This window comes from Equus asinus, chromosome 5 (assembly GCF_041296235.1).
Source record: "Equus asinus isolate D_3611 breed Donkey chromosome 5, EquAss-T2T_v2, whole genome shotgun sequence".
NCBI lineage: Eukaryota > Metazoa > Chordata > Mammalia > Perissodactyla > Equidae > Equus > Equus asinus.
The window spans coordinates 81151199-81169947 of NC_091794.1; the positions used below are offsets into that span (position 1 = coordinate 81151199).

The 18749-nt window shown below is 42.7% G+C and overlaps 1 protein-coding gene and 1 long non-coding RNA gene across 14 annotated transcripts in view; one reads left to right on the forward strand and one right to left on the reverse strand.

Annotated features, from left to right (window-relative positions):
- Positions 1-375: 375 nt before the first annotated feature.
- LOC139045324 (uncharacterized) lies at positions 376-4423 on the reverse strand. The gene is made up of 3 exons (XR_011503459.1): positions 4060-4423; positions 3473-3736; positions 376-1704 (listed from the first exon to the last, which is right to left on the reverse strand). It is a non-coding gene; the product is annotated as an uncharacterized lncRNA (long non-coding RNA).
- Positions 4402-18749, forward strand: part of FOXJ3 (forkhead box J3) — a 133946-nt gene continuing 119598 nt past the window's right edge. For 2 of the 13 annotated variants that reach the window (XM_070510159.1, XM_070510161.1), the window contains exon 1: positions 5208-5407. In XM_070510159.1, coding sequence (XP_070366260.1) covers positions 5232-5407 — 176 coding nt within the window. In that variant the 5' untranslated portion in view covers positions 5208-5231. Of the gene's footprint in view, positions 4804-5179; positions 5408-18749 lie in introns of those variants that run through there. The other 11 variants (XM_070510163.1, XM_070510164.1, XM_044770517.2 and 8 more) reach the window with 9 other exon arrangements.

Below are 18749 nucleotides of genomic sequence, written 5' to 3' on the forward strand. Positions count from 1 at the left end.
AAATAGAAATATATGCAAAGGGTCTATCATCTTCCCAATCACACCAGGAGCACTCAACAAATATTAGCCACTCCCCACCACTCTCCCCCTAGCATTGATTGTTCTTATTCAGCTCATTAGGCACAAAGTGGGTCAATAACTTCACAGCTTGAAATCAAACAACTATTTCTTAACTACCATGTTTATACCCAGAGTTTCAGGCTCCTTCGGGCTGAAACTTGGCTGCTTTTTCCTGCAATCCAGGTTCCTTTCATTCTATCATTCCAACTAACTAACTAACTAACTGGAAGGAGATTTCCTCTGATCCCACTCTATTTGAACATCTTCTGACTCACTCTTCCTAGTGCCACCCAAGCTTCAATGACACCACTGCTTGCACATAATGTAAACACTTTATTTAATCCACACATTTGTTAATGTTTGTTCAGCTGTCCTGGTGCCCTCTTGTCTTTCATTTTGCTTTAAATTAGCTTTGGTTGATTCTGAGAGTGGAGGTAAGCCAGGTTTGAGTCCGGTGGTTACAAGGAATATGGATAGGGTGGGGGGTGCAGGAAGTAGGCGGTATGAGTGCACTAGTGCAAATGCATTGCCAGAACTAGGAAAAAAAGATTAGGCTACTGCCTTCCACTGGGGAGAAATAGTCTAAGCTACTCCTTTCTTCTGAGAATGATTAAGCAGTAGAGTGTTCGGGAAGGATCACATTCTGCCCTGATGATATGATCTAAAATTGACACCAAGCTCCCAGAGGGCAGGAACTCAATTTATGGATGGTTTACATAGAGCAACATGGCCCATCTTCATGTGTTAGTTATTCCCATCAGCCACTAGAGTTTAACGACCACTTATAAGACTGTAATTTCCACAGCCTCTACTTTTCTTGTATCTACCCAACCTCTTTGACTTTGTCCTCCTCTACTCCAAATTTTCTTTCCCTACTCACAGCCTTGCTTCTGTCTCTGCATGGCAAACTCCTATTCATTTATTCAGACTTAGCCTGAACCTTACCTTTAAGGGTGAAGCTTTCTTTGGGGCACCCATCCCCATCCAGTCTGACAGTTAAGTCTTGCTTCTTCTCTGTTCCCATGGCACAAGTACAAATCTCTATCATATTGCATTGAGATTAATTGTTTACATGTCTGCTTCTCCAGAAGCCTAGGAGCGCATTGAGGATAGAGAATCTATTGATTCCCTTTCGACTCCCTAGTATTTAGCCCAATGCCTGGTACAGGGTAGGTGCTAGATAAATGATTATTGAATGCTGTTTAAGTATGCATAGTGACCAACACCCAAGTGTTGTTATTAAATAGGAGTTAGCAGTGCTGAGAGCTTCCCAGTGGCCTTTGTATAGACTTTTTTTTTCATCTAATACATGAAATATAAAGTATTATACAAAGATATCCAGGGAATTTGGAAGGCTCCTCCAGGGATGGAAATGATAGGAGAGGCTGTCTCATGTTTTTCTCTCTTCCTCTTGCAGATCTTGGCTCATTTTAAATTCATTTCTCATTTCCTGCTTTGTCTTACAATAGAGGGAGAAAAGGATCAGGTAAAGCCTCATTTGTCTAAGTGGCTGTGGGTCACGTGAAGTGTTGAACACCCTGGCACTGACGCACTGCCAGTGCCGCAGAGTCAAGGTTCTTGTAGGGGTACTGTAGGCCAGATCGGGGTTGCGTTTCTTTCAGGGAATTTGTAATCCAGATGAGGCTGGGAAAAGATTGCAAACAACACAATAACACCTCTATTTCATTGCTTTGAACAATCTGTTTCTCTTAAGGATCTGGCCCCTGAGTTAGATACCATCTCCTCTTTAAGGGCTCTCCTGCTCTACACCTCCCCTCCCAGCCTGCCCTCATCTCCCAAGACTGTGAACTGCTCTTTTTGCTGCTGACATTTGACCTTGTACTTAATAATAACTGTCATTGGGGGCCTTTATTTGACGGTAGCCTGTGCATTGTCTGTTTTGCTAGGTAGATATGATTATTTTTTCCATTTAATAGGCAAGAAAATACACACGAAGAGGAACTAAATAACTTGATGTAGGCACACAGGAAGCAAGCTATGGAACATGAGATTGAACCTAGGTCTGCCTTCTCAATCTGAGCTTTAAGCTTCACCCCCCTCACCCCAAATCCCCCCCGCCACTGTGGCCATTACAACATTTCTTGGGGGTGAGGGAAGGGCGTTCCTCCATCCTTTGATATAAGGGGCTTGTGCTTTCCTTCTCAAAGGCTGCTGACCCCTAAGCCCCATCCTCATTCTGGCAGCTATCCAGACACAAGTCTTTCTACTCTTTTACTCCATTATCTGGCTGACTCCACTCAAGTGGCTCAGAAAGATTCCTAGTTTGGGACTTTAATGACCTTGATCCCAGTTTTACGTTAAAGCCTGGTGACTATTGGCCTCAGTTTCTTCCTCTGACGAACAGGGATGATCTCAGCTTTGCCCATCTCCTTAAATGCATGACCCAGACTGCTCTTTAGTACTCTTTTGCCCATAGTCCCACTCAGATGATGGTGGGCTGAGACCTGAAGGGCTGGGAAGAAGAGGAGTGTTAGCTGTGTTATCAAGCATCCACCCAATGGCCCAAGAAAGAAGCAGAAACTTCCAATTCCCTTGGCAACTTGGTAGAAGAGGGAACTTCTGTCCTCTCAGGAAAGCTGGCAAGGGTGGCCTCCTCTTCAGGATACTATTTCTCATGGTGTGTTGTGATTATCTCATTTATTTGCTTCCCACTAGACTGAGTTCTTAAAGTATAGAGACTGTATGTTATTTATCTTATTGCTTCCAGTCTTGTCCAAGCCATCATCCTGCACCTGGATAATGGAGCCTCTGACTTCCACCACTGTCCTCTCACCATCTGCTCTCGGCACAGTCACCAGAATGATTTTTTGAAAGCACCTGTTGGATCATTTCGCCCCCGCAGTGGCTCCATTTTAGCCGAGATCCTGACAGTGGTTTACAGGACCCCACTCTCTGACCTTATCTCCACATTCCTCTCCCATTTGCTCACCCCGCTGGAATTGTCCTGGCCTCCTCACCATTTCTAACACTTCCAGGAATGCTTTTGCCCCAGGGCCTTTCAACTAGCTGTTCCTTCTGCCTGGGACACTCTTTCCCAGACAACAGCATGGCTCACTCCCTCGCTTCTTACAAGTTTCTCCTTAAAGTCACCTATGAATTGGGCTCTCCCTAATGGCTCTATTTAAAATCCCATTCTGGAATCTTGGAATTGGAATAAGATGTTATGAATCTATCTTGATTTCTCTTCCATGAAATCCTCTTTGCTACCCCCGTTACTTTGCTCCACACGTCTAGATTTTTTGATAAGTCTCTTGTCTCCTCCTCTAAATATTTGCCTTCCTCCCTCCCTTTTGCCCCAGTGCAGGCTTAAGGCCATTCACCTAGATTAAGGCATGAGTTTACTTGGCGAACGAGGTGAGGCGTAATGAAACAGGAAAATATGACATCTCACCTGAGGTGAAGGTGGAACGGGAGTTGGACTCGGAAGACATTGGGTTTGAATCCTGGCTCAAGTTTTTAACTCTTCTGAGCCTCAATTTCATCAGCTGTGAAGATGAGCATAGGAGTCCTATCTCAGGGACTTCATGAAAGCATTGAATGAGAAGACATGTGAAAGCACCTGGCCTGTGGTCTCCACCAACCCCGGAGTCCACTGGGTCAGAACCTCCTCTGGCTTATTCTCCGCAGAAGTCCCAGCACCTAACACAGGGTGCAGCTGAAGTATTTGTTGAACACATGAACATATTATTGATGAATAAATGGTTAATGTTAAAAAAAAATCCCCTCTCTCTCTTTCTCCAATTTTCCTCATACCCCTTACCCTGGTCTATTTTTTCCCACAGCACTAAACACCTCCTATCATACCAAATAATTTTTTTGTTATGTTTATCGTCTTTTTCCTCATACTAGATGATAACTCCGAGAAGGAAGGGTATTCCCCACTCCCCTCTCCTGTTCACTGACACATCTCAAGCACTAAAATAGCGTCTGACAACGTTAGTAGTGATTGGCAAATATTTGTTGAATAATCGGATGTACCTTTTCATCCTCAAAATCGTGCTAGAGTCTCACATAGAAAAGGTGTATAGGAGTGCTTTGAATCCTCAGTGCCTAAAAATGCTTGGCAAATGGAAGGAGTTCGATGTTTGCTGAAGCAATTGGGTACTTAGCTCCTTAAATACCAGAGGTCTTTATCCCCATTAGACTACGTCAAATTCAGGGCCAATTCACTCCGGCCTCTCGTTTTCCTCTCATCCAATCAACCTAGCACTCTTCTCACACATATCCCAGTATCCAAATACCGAGCACCTACTCTGAGTCCAAAAGCAAGCCTGGTGCTTCAGACGTGACTAACGCGGATGACGCAACACACGCGTCTGCGTGCAATTAAGTGTGAAATTACAGGGCAGATTGGCAGTGCTAACAGTGTAGAGGAAGAGCCAGCGAAGACTGACGTAGAAGTAAACTCCAAAGTTCACGGGTGGCCCGAACTCCCCTACTAAACGCTCCACCTGTTGATAGCAAGGGCCATAACCTGGGCAGCCACTTCAGAATCATTAAGGGCCTTTAGAGTTCCAGTTCCTTCGTTTTAAGAAGGAAGCTCAGGCTAGGCCCAGGAAAGGCCTTGGCAGAGATGGGTCTAGAACCCCGGACTTGGGCAGTGTTGAAAGAAGGATGTCCTGAAGGTGCAAGGTGCCTTTCTTGGGGCCTGTAGAGTCCGCGGTGTGCCAAGTTGGAGAAGGCGTCCGGTTTCCTGGAAAGGCTAAGGTGCCTGTCGCTACGGTGAGGTGGCAGGGATTGACGGGGAGGGGGGCGGAGGGCAGGGTCACGAGGTGCCGTTCCCCCGAAGCAAGAGGCTCCTGGAATCCGCGGGCAGGGTCCAAGGCCGCAGGTCCCTGCTGTCCTCAACCGCCGCCCGCGCCGCCCCCAATTCCCAGTCGCCACTCTGAGGCGCAGAGACCCTCAAGTCGCTCCGAGCTGCCAGCCGCTCGATGACTAGCCCTGCGCCGAGGGAGAGCCTCTGGAGCCCCGGGGCACTACTTGTCCCAGCGGAGGGATCCCGCGCGCCTCGCTGCGGCCGTGATCGCGGAGGGCCGTGACGCCGCCGACGCCGTGCCGGTGGCGCAGCGACGTCGCGGGAGGCGGGGGCGGTGGCGGCGGGGGCGGGATGGGGAGCGTGTCGGGAAGTAGTTCCGGGTGCGCGGCCCCGGATGTTGGCTGCTCCCGCCGCTGCCGCCGCCGCCGCTGCTGCCGCCGCTTTCGGCGCTGCTCTGGGCCTCGGTCGCTCGCACCAGGCGCCGTTGGGACCTTTCCCGGGGGGGGGGGGGCGGAGACGCACGCAGCGGCCGGGGGCTCGGCCGGGCCGTCCCGGCCTGCGCAGCCTGAGGTGAGCGCCCGCCGCTGGGGCGGCCGGGCCAGGGCGGCGGGCGAGGAGGCGGGGCTGGGGCATCTCCCGGGACGGAGGCAGGGGCTGCCCTTCGCGAGACGCCCTCTCCCTTCTCTCAGCCGTGGCCGCCCTGCGGGGCGAGCGGCGAGCGGCGGGCGGGGCAGGGGGCCCGGGGCCCGCGCCCGGGCTGGGGCCTGGCGGGCGCCGAGGGCTGGGTCCCTCCCTCCCCCGCGGCGCTTCTCAGCTGCTGCTGCTCCTCAGCCGGGAAGCGGCGGCTCCGCGCCTCCCGCCCCTCCCCCAGGCGGGGCCGGGGGAGCGAGAAGGGGTTCCCGGGGGCGCCGCGTCGTAAGACAGTAGCCATCTCCTCCTCCGTGACCTGCCCCCCGGCCTGGGCTGGCCCCCTGCCCCGGCCCGATGCAGCTGCTTCCCTCTAGGCTTGGGGGTGCTTTTCGGCCGGTGCGGTGGGCCGTCCCTGGCGCCCCGGGGATGCCCTTCGGCGTGAGGAGGCCCGTGCGAGGGGCCTGCGTTCCCACCCATCCTGTCGCCGCGTCCTTTGCCGGCATTAGGGTAGCGGCAGCCGTTCCATGCGGACGTGTTGCTGTCCTGTGTATGTTGCATCCTGCCCACGTGGTAGGGTGTCCCCCCCGCACCCCCCGCCTCTCCATTTTTGCAGCTGGTGAGGAGGGAGGTGCACAGGGTGGTTTTTCCTCTGCGATTTCCTCCGGCTGGCGTGGAAGGTGTCAGGGTCAGTTTGCTTTGCTGAGGCCGACGGTTGGTTAGCTGGAAGAAGCCAGACTTGTACTCTCTGAAATCGAGGCTAGTAGGGGACATAACAGGGCTGAGTTTCATTGACATCTTTCCTCCTTCTTGAGCTGCTCTTGTGCTTTTTTCTTCTGCTTAATCCTAAAGAGAGAATAAGTTCTAGCCGCTGCTGCCTCGAGGTGTATGGTTTTCACTTCTCCGTTCTACTTTTTGTGTGTGTGGTTGGCGAAGATTTTTCTTTTTTGGGTTGTGCAATCCACGTCTCTCTCGCTGCTAGTTGGACTCCTGAATGAGCTGAGCTGGGCTGGCCAGGTAGTCAGAGATTGGTGGGCATCTTTTTTGTCTTTTCCTGACATTTATTTTTTTACTTCCGTTTTGTTCCCCAGTGAAACAAGCTGCATGTCGTGGAAGTGTTACATGCATAGCTCTTCACTTGCGAGGCAGCACTAAATAGTTTCTCTGAGTCACTTGTTTGTTGGGAGAGCTTTTATTTCACTTTCTCTCTCTTTCTATTGAATATCATTGCGCTCTCTGTTTTTTGAAACTGGTTTTGAAACATGTCTTTTGAATAGTTTCTTTCCTTAATGTCTCTTCCAGGTTAAGGTTTCCATCTTCCTGTGTTTCGCTCTGTGACCACAGATGGTTCCCTTAACAGGGAACGGGCACAGTAGCAGTAAGAGAAGCCTTTTATTCCTCCTAGACTTTAGCAAATGTTTAAAAAAAGTAGTAACTCCTCTCTATCTTCCTGTTTGGATGGCATATATAGATGTCATTGAAGAGTTTTAGATAAACTTGAGGATTTCTGTGTTCTTTTTGTGTTTCTTCGAGTTGAGGTGAATCTTGTTCTTGGTTTTGTGCCGTTCAAGATACTGGGGAGTTTCTCATGTTTTCATTATATAGTTTTTGGATGGGGTCAGGACATGTTTATTTTGGCTCTTTTTGGTTCATTAGTTTGGGTGAAATAAAAAATCTTAATATTTTGAGGTCACTTTTTTAGATTCCAGAATGACCAGCATTCTCACTTTTTCTTGCCTTGTTTTTTGCATTGTGCGTTCTCTTTGAGTATATTTTTGTTTTTTTTCCCTTTTATCTAGTACAGTTGTTAGTACATTCTCCCTCTATGTAAAATAAAAATATTTAAATACAGATTCTATCTGTTTTCATCATGCTAAATATGGGTGGGGCAGTGGAAAATAGAGAATGTTTTTCTGATACATTGAGGCATATCGTTTAGTAAGTCAGTCAGCATTTGTGTACTTCTGCAAGATAACTGTGCTATGTGTGAAGTAGTCTGTATGAAGAGACAAGGAATAAAATATGTGGTCTCTTCAAACGCTTCAACTTCTGTTGGAGAAACAACAGATAGCATACATCATTCATAATTACCAAGCAACTTCAAACTCCTGGTTGGGATAACAGTGTAACCAAAGTCAAAGTGAGATTGGAAAAAGATAGGACTTTTCGAAGGGGAAGAGATGTATTCCAGGAGAGAGAAGGGGTATTTGCAAAGACAGAGAAGTGACAATGTACAAAATAGACCAAGCAGCTTGACTGGCACAGAGAATCTGTAGCGGTGAATAATAATAAGTGAGTTTAGGATTGGTGAGCAGGTATTTGTGGAGAACCTATCAAGGATATAGGGTTTAGTTTGATAGGGTATCACAATGGGTTCTAAAGAATGAGAGTTAAATTGACGCATATTCTTTCTTTGGAAGGTTTTGGTATTAGCTGAGTGTCCTGGAGTGGGGAGACTGACTGGAATGCTCTTGGACAGTTTTAGGAATAAGATGATGAGGGTCTGACATAAGATAGTGATTATGGGAATAAAATAATAGCTAATGTTTATTGAGTACTTAGTGCATGCCAGGCATTGTTCTAGGCTCTTTAGATGTGTTTAACTCATAAAATCTTCATAATAAGGTCTTACTATTCCTTTAAAAAAACTGAGTTACAGAGAGGTTAAGTAACTTGCCCAAAATCCCATAGAGAGTTAGCACCAGAGCCATGATTTGAACCCAGGCAGTCTGGCCTTTGAGCTTATACGTTTAATCGTTGTTATACTGTCCTAAGAAAGTATATAGAATATATAAAAATATGTATGTGTGAGTAGAAATTAATGTGAACTTAGTGATGACGGAGTGTGGGCAAAGGGAAGAGAGCAAATGAAACATTAAAAGATTAAAGCCTAGAATCCTGGGAAGATGGCTGATAATAGGAAGTTATCACTGTGAAGGAAAATGAGCTAAGATTGGTTATATGGGCAAGACTAAGATTGTGTACAATCAATTTTTCAGTAGCAGGCTAGTCTGCCATTCCTCATAGTCTTCTCTCCTTGTTGGTCTGGCTCTGGAAATGCAGACTAGTATTAATCTAAGCAAAACAATTAGAGAAACATCTATTTAGATGGAAAAAAATGTATACCACATTGCAAAGCCATATAGAAATAGCATAGAAATTGTTTATTTTGGTTGAGCCACACCACTGCTTCCTAGCCATAGTGAAGATAATCAAGAGTTGGCTAGAGTAATATTCAAGTGTCTGTAGAACATCGCTGTCCGATGAATAGAGATGAAACGTAGATTGTGCATTAGGGCTGTAGATAGTAGTCAAAAGCGTGAGTAGATAGTAGTCAAAAGCGTGAGTGTTGGGAGGTTAGTATAATGGAGAAAGAGCTTTGAGGTTTGATATTTGGGTGACATAGGCTAATAGATAAAGAATCCTTTTTTTTATTGTGAGAAAGATTGGCCCTGAGCTAACATCTGTTGCCAATCTTCCTTTTTGTGCTTGAGGAAGATTGTCACTGAGCTAACAACTGTGCCAGTCTTCCTCTACTTTATATGGGATGCTGCCACAGTGTGGCTTGATGAGTGGTCCTAGGTCCATGCCAGGGATCTGAACCCATGAACCCCAGGCCACAAAGTGGAGCGCGTGAACTTAACCACTATGCCACCAGGCCGGCCCCATGGGTAAAGCATTCTGAGAAGACCCAGGAAGTGTATCAGTGCCACAGAAGCCAAGGATAGGAAGGGTAGTTGGTTGACAGTATCTGATATAGTCTTGAAGTTCAGAAACAGTGATCATGATGAAAAGACTATTGAACTAGGACTAGGAGGTAATTTGTAACCTTAGAGAGCATTTTGAAAGGAAGGGTAAGAATAGATGCCAGATTTGTTTTCCACAGAAGGACTTGTAGAGACGTTATGATCTGGTGTGGTAATTCTTAGTATTTTCTCCAAAGGCTTCCTGCGGTCTCGTTCTTGTCCACATGTCAGAGCTACTCAAATATCAGAAAACTCTCTTTTTCCTTTAAAAAAGAAACAAACTTGTGTTCTAAAGCCAGTGATTTATACTTTTAACGGTTCTCTCAAGCTTTTCTTCTCATTCTTTTTTTAAACAGTTTTATTGAGATATAATTCACATACTATACAGTTCACCTATTTAAAGTATACAATTCAATGGTTTTTAGTATATTTACCAAGTTGTGCAGCAATCACGACAGTCATCTTTAGATGTGTCATCATCCCCCCCAAAAAATGTCTCTGCCCGTTAACAGTCACTCCCTAACCACCACTCCTCCCATCCCGGTCTTAGGCAACCACTATTGTACTTCTATAGATTTGCCTATTCTGGACATTTCATATAAGTGGACTCATACGACATATGGTCTTTTGTGCCTGGCTTCTGTCACTTAGCATAATGTTTCAAGGGTCATCTGTGTTGTAATGTATGTCAGTATCTCCTTCCTTTTTATTGTTGAATAATAGTCCATTGTATGGCTATACCACCTTTTATGTGTCCGTTCATCAGCTGATGGACAATTGGGTTTCTTACTCTTTTAAAAACCCTTCCCTGTCTTCATCTGAATCCTCACCCTGCCAACTCTACCCCTCCCATGGCTTTTCTTTTAGATTATAATCTCTGCTATGTATTCTACTAGGCATTGAGTATATAAAGATGAATAAGACATGGCTCTCGGGGCGGGCCCAGTGGCGCAGCGGTTAAGTGCGCACATTCCGCTTCTTGGTGGCCCGGGGTTCGCTGGTTCGGATCCTGGGTGCGGACATGGCACCGCTTGACAAGCCATGCTGTGGTAGGCGTCCCACATATAAAGTGGAGGAAGATGGGCACGGATGTTAGCTCAGGGCCAGCCTTCCTTAGCAAAAAGAGGAGGATTGGCGGCAGTTAGCTCAGGGCTAATCTTCCTCAAAAAAAAAAAAAAGAAAAGACATGGCCCTCAAACGTTTATGTACAGTCATGCTGCTTAACGATGGGGATATATTCTGAGAAAGGCATCATTAGCCCATTCCGTTGAGGAAACATCATAGCATGTACTTACACAAATGTAGATGGTATAGCCTACTACACACCTAGGCTATATGGTAGTAATCTTGAGGGACCGCTGTCATATATGCAATCCAATGTTGACAGAAATACCATTGTGCGGTGCGTGATTGTAGTATGTTTATTGTTTACAAATGTTTTCTCGTATGTTATCTCGTTTGAGCTCACAACAACCCTGTGATGTCGGCAAAGCATTTTTTTAAGATGAATAATCTGAAGTTTAGATTAGATGACTTGCTCAATATTGCACACTTAAATCAATGATGGAGAAATTAGATCTTCTTAGTTCAGATCCATTGCTATTTCCACTACTCTGTGCTGTTATTCTAATTTAAAGAATCCCCGTGTGAATTACTGGAGAATTGGAGGGGCTGGGAAATCCCCTTACTTAGAGAATCAGTAATTTTTTTTTTATTGAGTTATTGATAGGTTACAATCTTGTGAAATTTCACTTGTACATTAATGTTTGTCAGTCGTGTTGTAGGTGCAGCACTTCACCCTTTGTGCACACCCCCCACCCCACCTTTCCCCTGGTATCCACTAAACTGTTCTTAGTCCATAATTTTAAATTCCTCATATGAGTGGAGTCATACACAGATTATCCTTCTCTCGCTGGCTTATTTCACTTAACATAAGAGAATCAGTAATTTTTAATGTTTAATCTTCAGGACTTAAAACGAAGAGATTTTTCTTACCAGATTCTGTCACTTGTTTGCTCTGTGATTTAGATATCATTTCATATTTCTGCCTTTTCTTTCAGAACTTTAGTGGGGATTAATATGATGATGATGATAGTGGTAGTGATGAAATTAATAGCTAACATTTTCTGAGGCTGTCTTGTGGACCCCAAAGTGTTCTAAGTACTTTACATTTATTATTCATATAATCCTCACAACAACTCTAAAAAAGGTAGATTTTATTATTATAAAAATTTTAGATATGAGGAAACAGGCACAGAGAAGTTAAGTAACTTGCCTAAGGATGTAGCTAGGAATGGAAAGAGCTGGGATTTGAACCCCTGGGGTCTGTTTTCAGAACTCGGTGGCTCTTAATCACTACACTGTACTGTTGACTGTGTTATGTACTAATAGAGGGTAATATTTCAAGTAGGGGCATGACCAGAATATAAAGATTGGATTTTGAATATAGTTGGGGAAGTGAACAGCAAAATTAAGTTGACATTGCATCCATGTTTCTTTTAAATATGAACCTAACACTGCAGGGTACAGAGATACATGTTGTTTAGGCATTCAGGTACATTTGTTTTGTTTGTGCCTGCTAAGAGCGTCTCAACTCAGACATTGCATTATTTGCAGTGCTCTTCACTGTTGGCTTTGTTAGTCACTTAGCTTTCCACATTGCCGCTATTCAGTAACCTTGGCGGAGTGTGTTAAAGCTCACTTTTACCTCTCCTCAGCCTTCTTCAACTGAATTTTTATTTTCCCTTTTGAACAGTCAGGCTTTCAGTGCTAGATGGAGGTACTCTTTACCTCCTCCACCCCAAAACTCGGAAACACCACAGTGGGATTTTATAACAACTGTCAAAGAATTTGACCATCTTAACTGGCATAACTGGATTTGAGTGCACAAACAACAAGAACCAAAGCACAGTGTTTTGGTTAAAGAGATTGACTTATACCGAAATTGGAAAAGGCATCTGCTATACAGGATTTTGGATTTAATATAATTTGTTATAACCGGATCAGCAAAGCATTATTACTGTGGGCCATCTGTTGGAATATAGAAATAGCTTTGTTATATGGAGCCAGATGTTGTATTTATATTTATAACAATGTCATTCTACTTAAGTAACCTTTTGTAGTTAGGTACCTTCGGCTGCTATTCTGCTTGTCATATCAACTGATAACCTGAGAATGAAATGTCTTTCAAAGTGGTTATTGCTTTTCTGTAGAATTGAGACAAAACAACTGAAACAGAAAGGAAATGAGACACACATATGGTATCAAACTTTAATGCTGTAACAAGATAAAATCTAGGATAAGTATGAATATAAGATCATTAGGACCATATTCAATAAAAACTCTTACTTTGGGGCCAGCCCCATGGCATAGTGGTTAAGTTCGGTGTGCTCGGCTTTGGTGGCCTGGGTTCGCAGGTTTGGATCCTGGATGCAGGCCTACACTATGTGTCAGGCATGCTGTGGTGGCACCCCACATACAAAATAGAGGAAGATTGGCACAAATGTTGGCTCAGGGCAAATATTCTGCAGCAAAAAAAAAAAAGAACTCTTACTTTGACACCGTTAATAAGCCTAGTTTCTAATAATTACTAATCCACTCTGGTTGCTCTAAGAATTTTGTTGTAAATCTAAAGTGATTACATTTTGGTATAATCAGGCCTACATTAAACTGGCCTATCTGACCTATTTCCCTTTGTCAATGGGTGAAGTAGTCTGTAATGAAAGAGTCTCTAGAAACCCTGCATATTCTTAGTCCTTTTGAGCTGCTATAGCAAAATACTACAGCCTGGTTAGCTTAAAAATGACAGAAATTGATTGCTCACAGTTCTGGGGGCTGGAAAGTCTGTGAAGTTACCAGCATGATCGCCTTCTGGTGAGAGCCTCCTTCCTGGTTCATGGCCAGCACCTTCTTGCTGTGTCCTCACATGGTGGAAGGGCCAAGGGATCTCTCTGGAGCACTTTGATCCCAAAGACCCCGCCTCCTAATACCATCATCTTTGGAGGTTAGGATCTCAGCATATGAATTTTGGGGAAGCGCAAACATTTCAAACCATAGCATTGACTATTTTTTCATTATCTTCAAGTCATGTAGAGAGGGTCATGGATTCCATTGAAGAGCTGACATTATTCCTGGATGACCCTGTGTTTGAAGGAGACTTTATCCAATAAACTGACTTTTAGTTAAAGTTTTCATCTAGAGTATAAGGCTAAAAGTTGTAACTGAATTTTCCTACCTAGACAGAGTCATGCCCAGTGATACAGTGGTATCAAGGAAATACAGTTCATCTGATTGATTGGTAGAGTATGGTGCTGATGTGACCTTATTAAAGATCTTGGAAATTGTAATCAGCTTTTTCCTAGGGTTGAGACCTGGCCTTACTGTTTGTTGAAACAGATTTGTGAGTTGAATGGATGAAGAGGGAAGACTGCTGGAACTCATTAATAACAATTTCAAATTCTCTTTGCTTACAGAAAGATGGTATTGGGAGAGGGGTGCAATATGGTAGAAATAACTTATTGGTAAGATCTTAGATTTTGGCTGGTGGGTACATGGGTGCTTATTAAAAATAACTGGAAAGTTTTTGTGGCTTGTCTTTAGAGCTTTGGGAAATTAATTACAGACACAACAGTTAAATATACTGCAGTCAGGAGCAGGTTGACTCTCCTGAATGAAGATGGAGCATATTGTCATGGCAGGAGATAAACAAAATGTGGCATCAGTTTTTGCTAGTGTGGGTGGATCTGAATCAGTGACATGCTTTACCTGTCTACCCTGTGTACGGAGCTGTTGATAGTATTGTCCCGCCATGTATATACATAGAGAGTAATCACCATCAGAAACTGCATCTTTGCATATAAGAGGAAGTCATGTTTTATAGTGTTTATTGTAGGGCACATGTGTTTTGAAAAGATTTCCACCTTACATTTGAATAATACTTTCTGGAAAGCATTATCTCTGATCTGTTGGATTTTGGAGCCTCACGACATCCCTGTAATATAGGTAGGGGAAGCAATATTCCTGTTGACAAATGGAGAAAATGAGATACAACCTAAGACTTACTTAACATCACTTAATTATTTAGTAATAGAGCAGAGACAGGAACTCAGATCCTGCCTTCTGTTTCTAGTTTTGTACTCGTTAGTAGAAAACTGACAGAGTTTTTATGAAGGACATAGTTTGGATTTTTGAGGTAGAAATTAAAGGTTATAGACCCCAAAGGACCTGGGCTACTTGGAGCAGAACTTGTCATGTGATCATATCAGACTAGGGGACATAAAACTATTGGGAGCAAATTCTTTTTTTTGTTAAATTTGGATCCATTTCCAGTCTTTGGATGTATTTTTACTTGAGCCTGCATTCTTTGCCTTTGTAGAATTCTGGAGGTAAGGAGGAGACGGAATCAGAAGGGAAACCTTTAAGGATTTCTGAATAGCAGATTTGATCTTTTTTTGTGGAAGTACACATCTATAAAATATAGACATTGAGAAATTGTACCTGGAACATGATTCTGCTGAGGGTGCTTAAGAGTGACAATATATAAAGAAGTTATAACTGCATAGAAAAAAAGACTGGGAAAGAAAACATCACAATGGGTAGTCTTTATTTTCTCCTTTGAACCTGTTTATGTTTTCTAAGTTCTCTACAATAAGCGTATATCATTTTTATAGTTGGAAAAAATCAATGTATGTCTGATTTTTATGATTCAAATGAGAATTTGGAAAAACATGGATCATAGCACTTTTGAACAGTTTAAACACTTGGTACTATCTAAGTATTTTGCTTTCTAGGCAGTTATATTAATAAATCAGTTTGATAAATTATTTGATTATAAAATTTATGGGTTGAGTTCTGGATGTATTAAGTGTTTTGAGTTTTTTCTTTGCATCAGGATTTGATCATTAGCTCTGCTGATCAAGAAGTTAATTTTAGTCCCCTAGAAGCAAACAAGACCTTAGGTTTATTTACGGTAACTGCTTATCGATAAATGACCTAAAAATCACACTGATTTATTTAATTTCTTTTAAAGATTTTATTTTTCCTTTTTCTCCTCAAAGCCCCCCGGTACGTAGTTGTATATTTTTAGTTGTGAGTCCTTCTAGTTGTGGCATGTGGGATGCCGCCTCAGCATGGCTTGATGAGCAGTGCCATGTCTGTGCCCAGGATCTGAACTGGCAAAACCCTGGGCTGCCGAAGCGCAGCGCACAAACTTAACCACTCGGCCATGGGGCCGGCCCCCACACACACTGATTTATAATGAAGACTGGACTCATATGCTTCCATTTCTTTGGCAGGTTTCTAATAAAAAAAAAAAAACAAATTGTTAGTGCTTCTTTAAGCTGTTGTTTTCATCTGGGAACATGGGACTCATTAACTTCTCTCACTCGGTTGCTCATTTATTCACCATCTGCTCTGTCCTGGGCACTGTACTAAATGCTCGGGACACAAGTAAATGGATCCCTGCCAGCAAAGACTACAGCTTTTAGTTTGGGAGAGGCATCACAGAGATATCCTTGGTATATGGAAGTATCCTAGGATTTCTTCTGTTTTCTAGTTTTTAACAGAGAAGGGCAGAATGACTAGTTTGTTTGTTTGAAGAACTTAATGCATTTAGTAGTGTGGATAGAATGGCTTTAAGACGAGCTCATGGCCTCATAGTTATTTCTTTGACTGCACAATATTGAAAATCATTGATCTAAAGAATTTCCTCATCTAAGGAGCATTTCTTATTGAGGTGGATGACCTAGGCATTCAGATTTGTATCAGATTTGTTTTGGGAGCGTATTAAGAAACCTTGTATTGACTTTTGTAGAATAGAGACTGGTTTTTTTTGTCTGTTATCCTCTATACTTTGTACGTGACATAATATGCGTTGTTATATATTCATTATACTAGTAAATGCAAAGGTATTTCATGTTTAAGCTTAATTTTAAGAATTTTAATACTGATACAAATATATCAAAAATTATCTTTTGTCTAGTAAATGGTATATAAAGTAGCTCCTAGAGTCTCAAGAGTTATTCAGAACAGTGAGATATCCCAGTAAAATATTTGAGATATATAGCCTTTTGGCTACTCTTAGTACATCTGTAGTCACTGGTAGCTATAAGGTAGTCTATTTGTTGTTAGTTGTTTTTTTTAAAGATTGACACCTGGGCTAACAACTGTTGCCAATTTTTTTTTTTTTTAAGGATTGCCACCTGGGCTAACAACTGATGCCAATCTTTTTTTTTTTCCCTGCTTTATCTCCCCAAACCCCCCCTGTACACAGCTGTATATCTTAGTTGCAGGTCCTTCTAGTTGTGGGACGCCGCCTCAACTAGCCTGACGAGCGGTGCCATGTCCGCGCCCAGGATCCGAACCCTGGGCCACCGCAGCGGAGCGTGCGAACTTAACCACTCGGCCACGGAGGCGGCCCCTATTGTTAGTTTTGAGGCAAAATTTGTTTCTAACTTCATCTCTTTTTCCTAGTCTTTCTCTGTGGAACAGTAGAGACCTAGTTTGCCTTCTTTAAGAAGATAACCCTTCAAATATTTGAATGTGATTATTTACTGAGCAAATATCTCTTGAGCACCTGTGCCTGCAAGACATTGTCCTGGGCATTGTGAGCAATCCAAAGGTAATTAAGAGGCATAGTCTGTTCACAAAGAACTGATAGAAAGAGTCATGGGTTTATTTAAGAGAGAGTGTTTTTGCTTATGATGACTGGGAACGCTTCATGAAGGAGATAATGTTTGAATTGAGATTAATGATGGTGCATTCTAGGCTGAGAGGATAATCAAAAACAGAGATGAGGAAGCATAAATGCAAGTTAGATGAGTAGCAAGAGGCCTAGGTTTACTGTTTCACAAATTGTCCTCCAGGATATTAAAAATGTTCATTGTTGAATCCTCAGCACCTGGAGGAGTGTTTGGCAAAGAATTGGAGCTCAGTAAATATTTGTTGAATGAATGAATAAATGGTCACATTTAGGAAGTACTAAACATCCTCTTCTTGAAGAGTCACAAAATACTTTAGGATATTGAACATTTTGATAAGCCCTTTAGAGGAAAAAAAGTGCTTATCTCAAACTTATTTGACTGCAATGCTTATTAACAACTCTTGAAATCCTCTGGAAAATATTACTCTGGGGTCTCTATGGTGGAGATGACATGAAGGCTGGAAAATGTTTTCTTCTCCAAGCTAAACACACCCAGTTTCTTCAGTCATTCTACACTTGACATTTGGCTTCTAAACTCCTCCCTAGTGTGGTATCTCTCCCCACAAGCATTCTAGCATGTAAGTGTTCTTAAAATCTGGTGCTTAAAACAGAACACAATACTGTAGTTGTGAACTAAACAGTGAAGAGTGCATGGATCTGTTGCACTCCTTGGTCTGGATACTATTCTTCTAATGAAGCCTAATATTGTATTTTGTTTCTTTTTAGCAGCTGAGTCACTCTCTTGGCTCATATTCAGTTCTCATTAATTTCTAAGAAGTTCTTTGAGTAGATTCAGAGAGATTTCCTATTAGTATAGCTAACAAATGAATGCCCATTTTCTTCTGATTGAGTCTAGGCTGTTTTCTCAGAAGTACTAGTCATTCTTAAGCTTCCTGAAGTCTGAGAAAGAAAAAAAAAAGAATTAATTGTACAATGCTGGAGTTACCAAGTAACACAAAAGTCCAGCTGCACTGCTGAGTATATGCAAAAGTAGATAAAATATAATGAATCCCCATATACGTATTACAGATTCATTAAGCTCTTTGCCACATGTATCTCAACTGTCTTTTTTTTCTTTTTCTTTTTTGCTTAAGTATTTTAAAGAAAATCATAGACGTCTTTTCATTCCTACAAACTTCAGTATGCACCTCTAAAACATATAGACATTTTCTTACTGGACCACGTGCCATCGTTGTATCAAACAAAATTGATTTTGTGTTTCTTAGGTGTCATGTAATATGCAGTTCATAATAAAATGTCCTCAATTGTTTAAAAATGTCATTTTACAGTAGGTCTTTAATTGATCAAGGTCTAGACAAGGGCTACATGTTACATTTGGTGGTTATGTTTCTTATCTCTTTTAACCTAGCACAGTCCCTCCTTACTTCCTGGCATAATTTCACTCCATCCACTCCTTTGACCCTTCATGTCTCTGTACAAAGTTCTGTTACTGTTCCTTTTGAAAATATCTGTAAGAGTTTTTCTTTCTTTACAGCAATTCAAATGTTTTGGAATATTTATTATGTACAAAACATGTGCTAGGCTTTGTGGGAGATAGAAAGGTAATTTGACATGTACTTGGCCTGCTAGGAGCCAGCAATCCAGTGGTAGAGACAGATGCATACAGAAACAACATGAAACAGATTATTTGCCTTCCAGTGGGTCATGCCTTGATTATATAGCCTCCCATTTTTTTTCCCCTTTGGAAAATGCTGTCAGTGGAATCTTCTTTATACTTTACTTTAATATCATCTCTTAATCGGGAATCCACAGTTGATTTCCTCTTGAATCAATCCAAACTGCTGTTTTGGGCCTAGCTCTCACTGTCACACTAACTCCC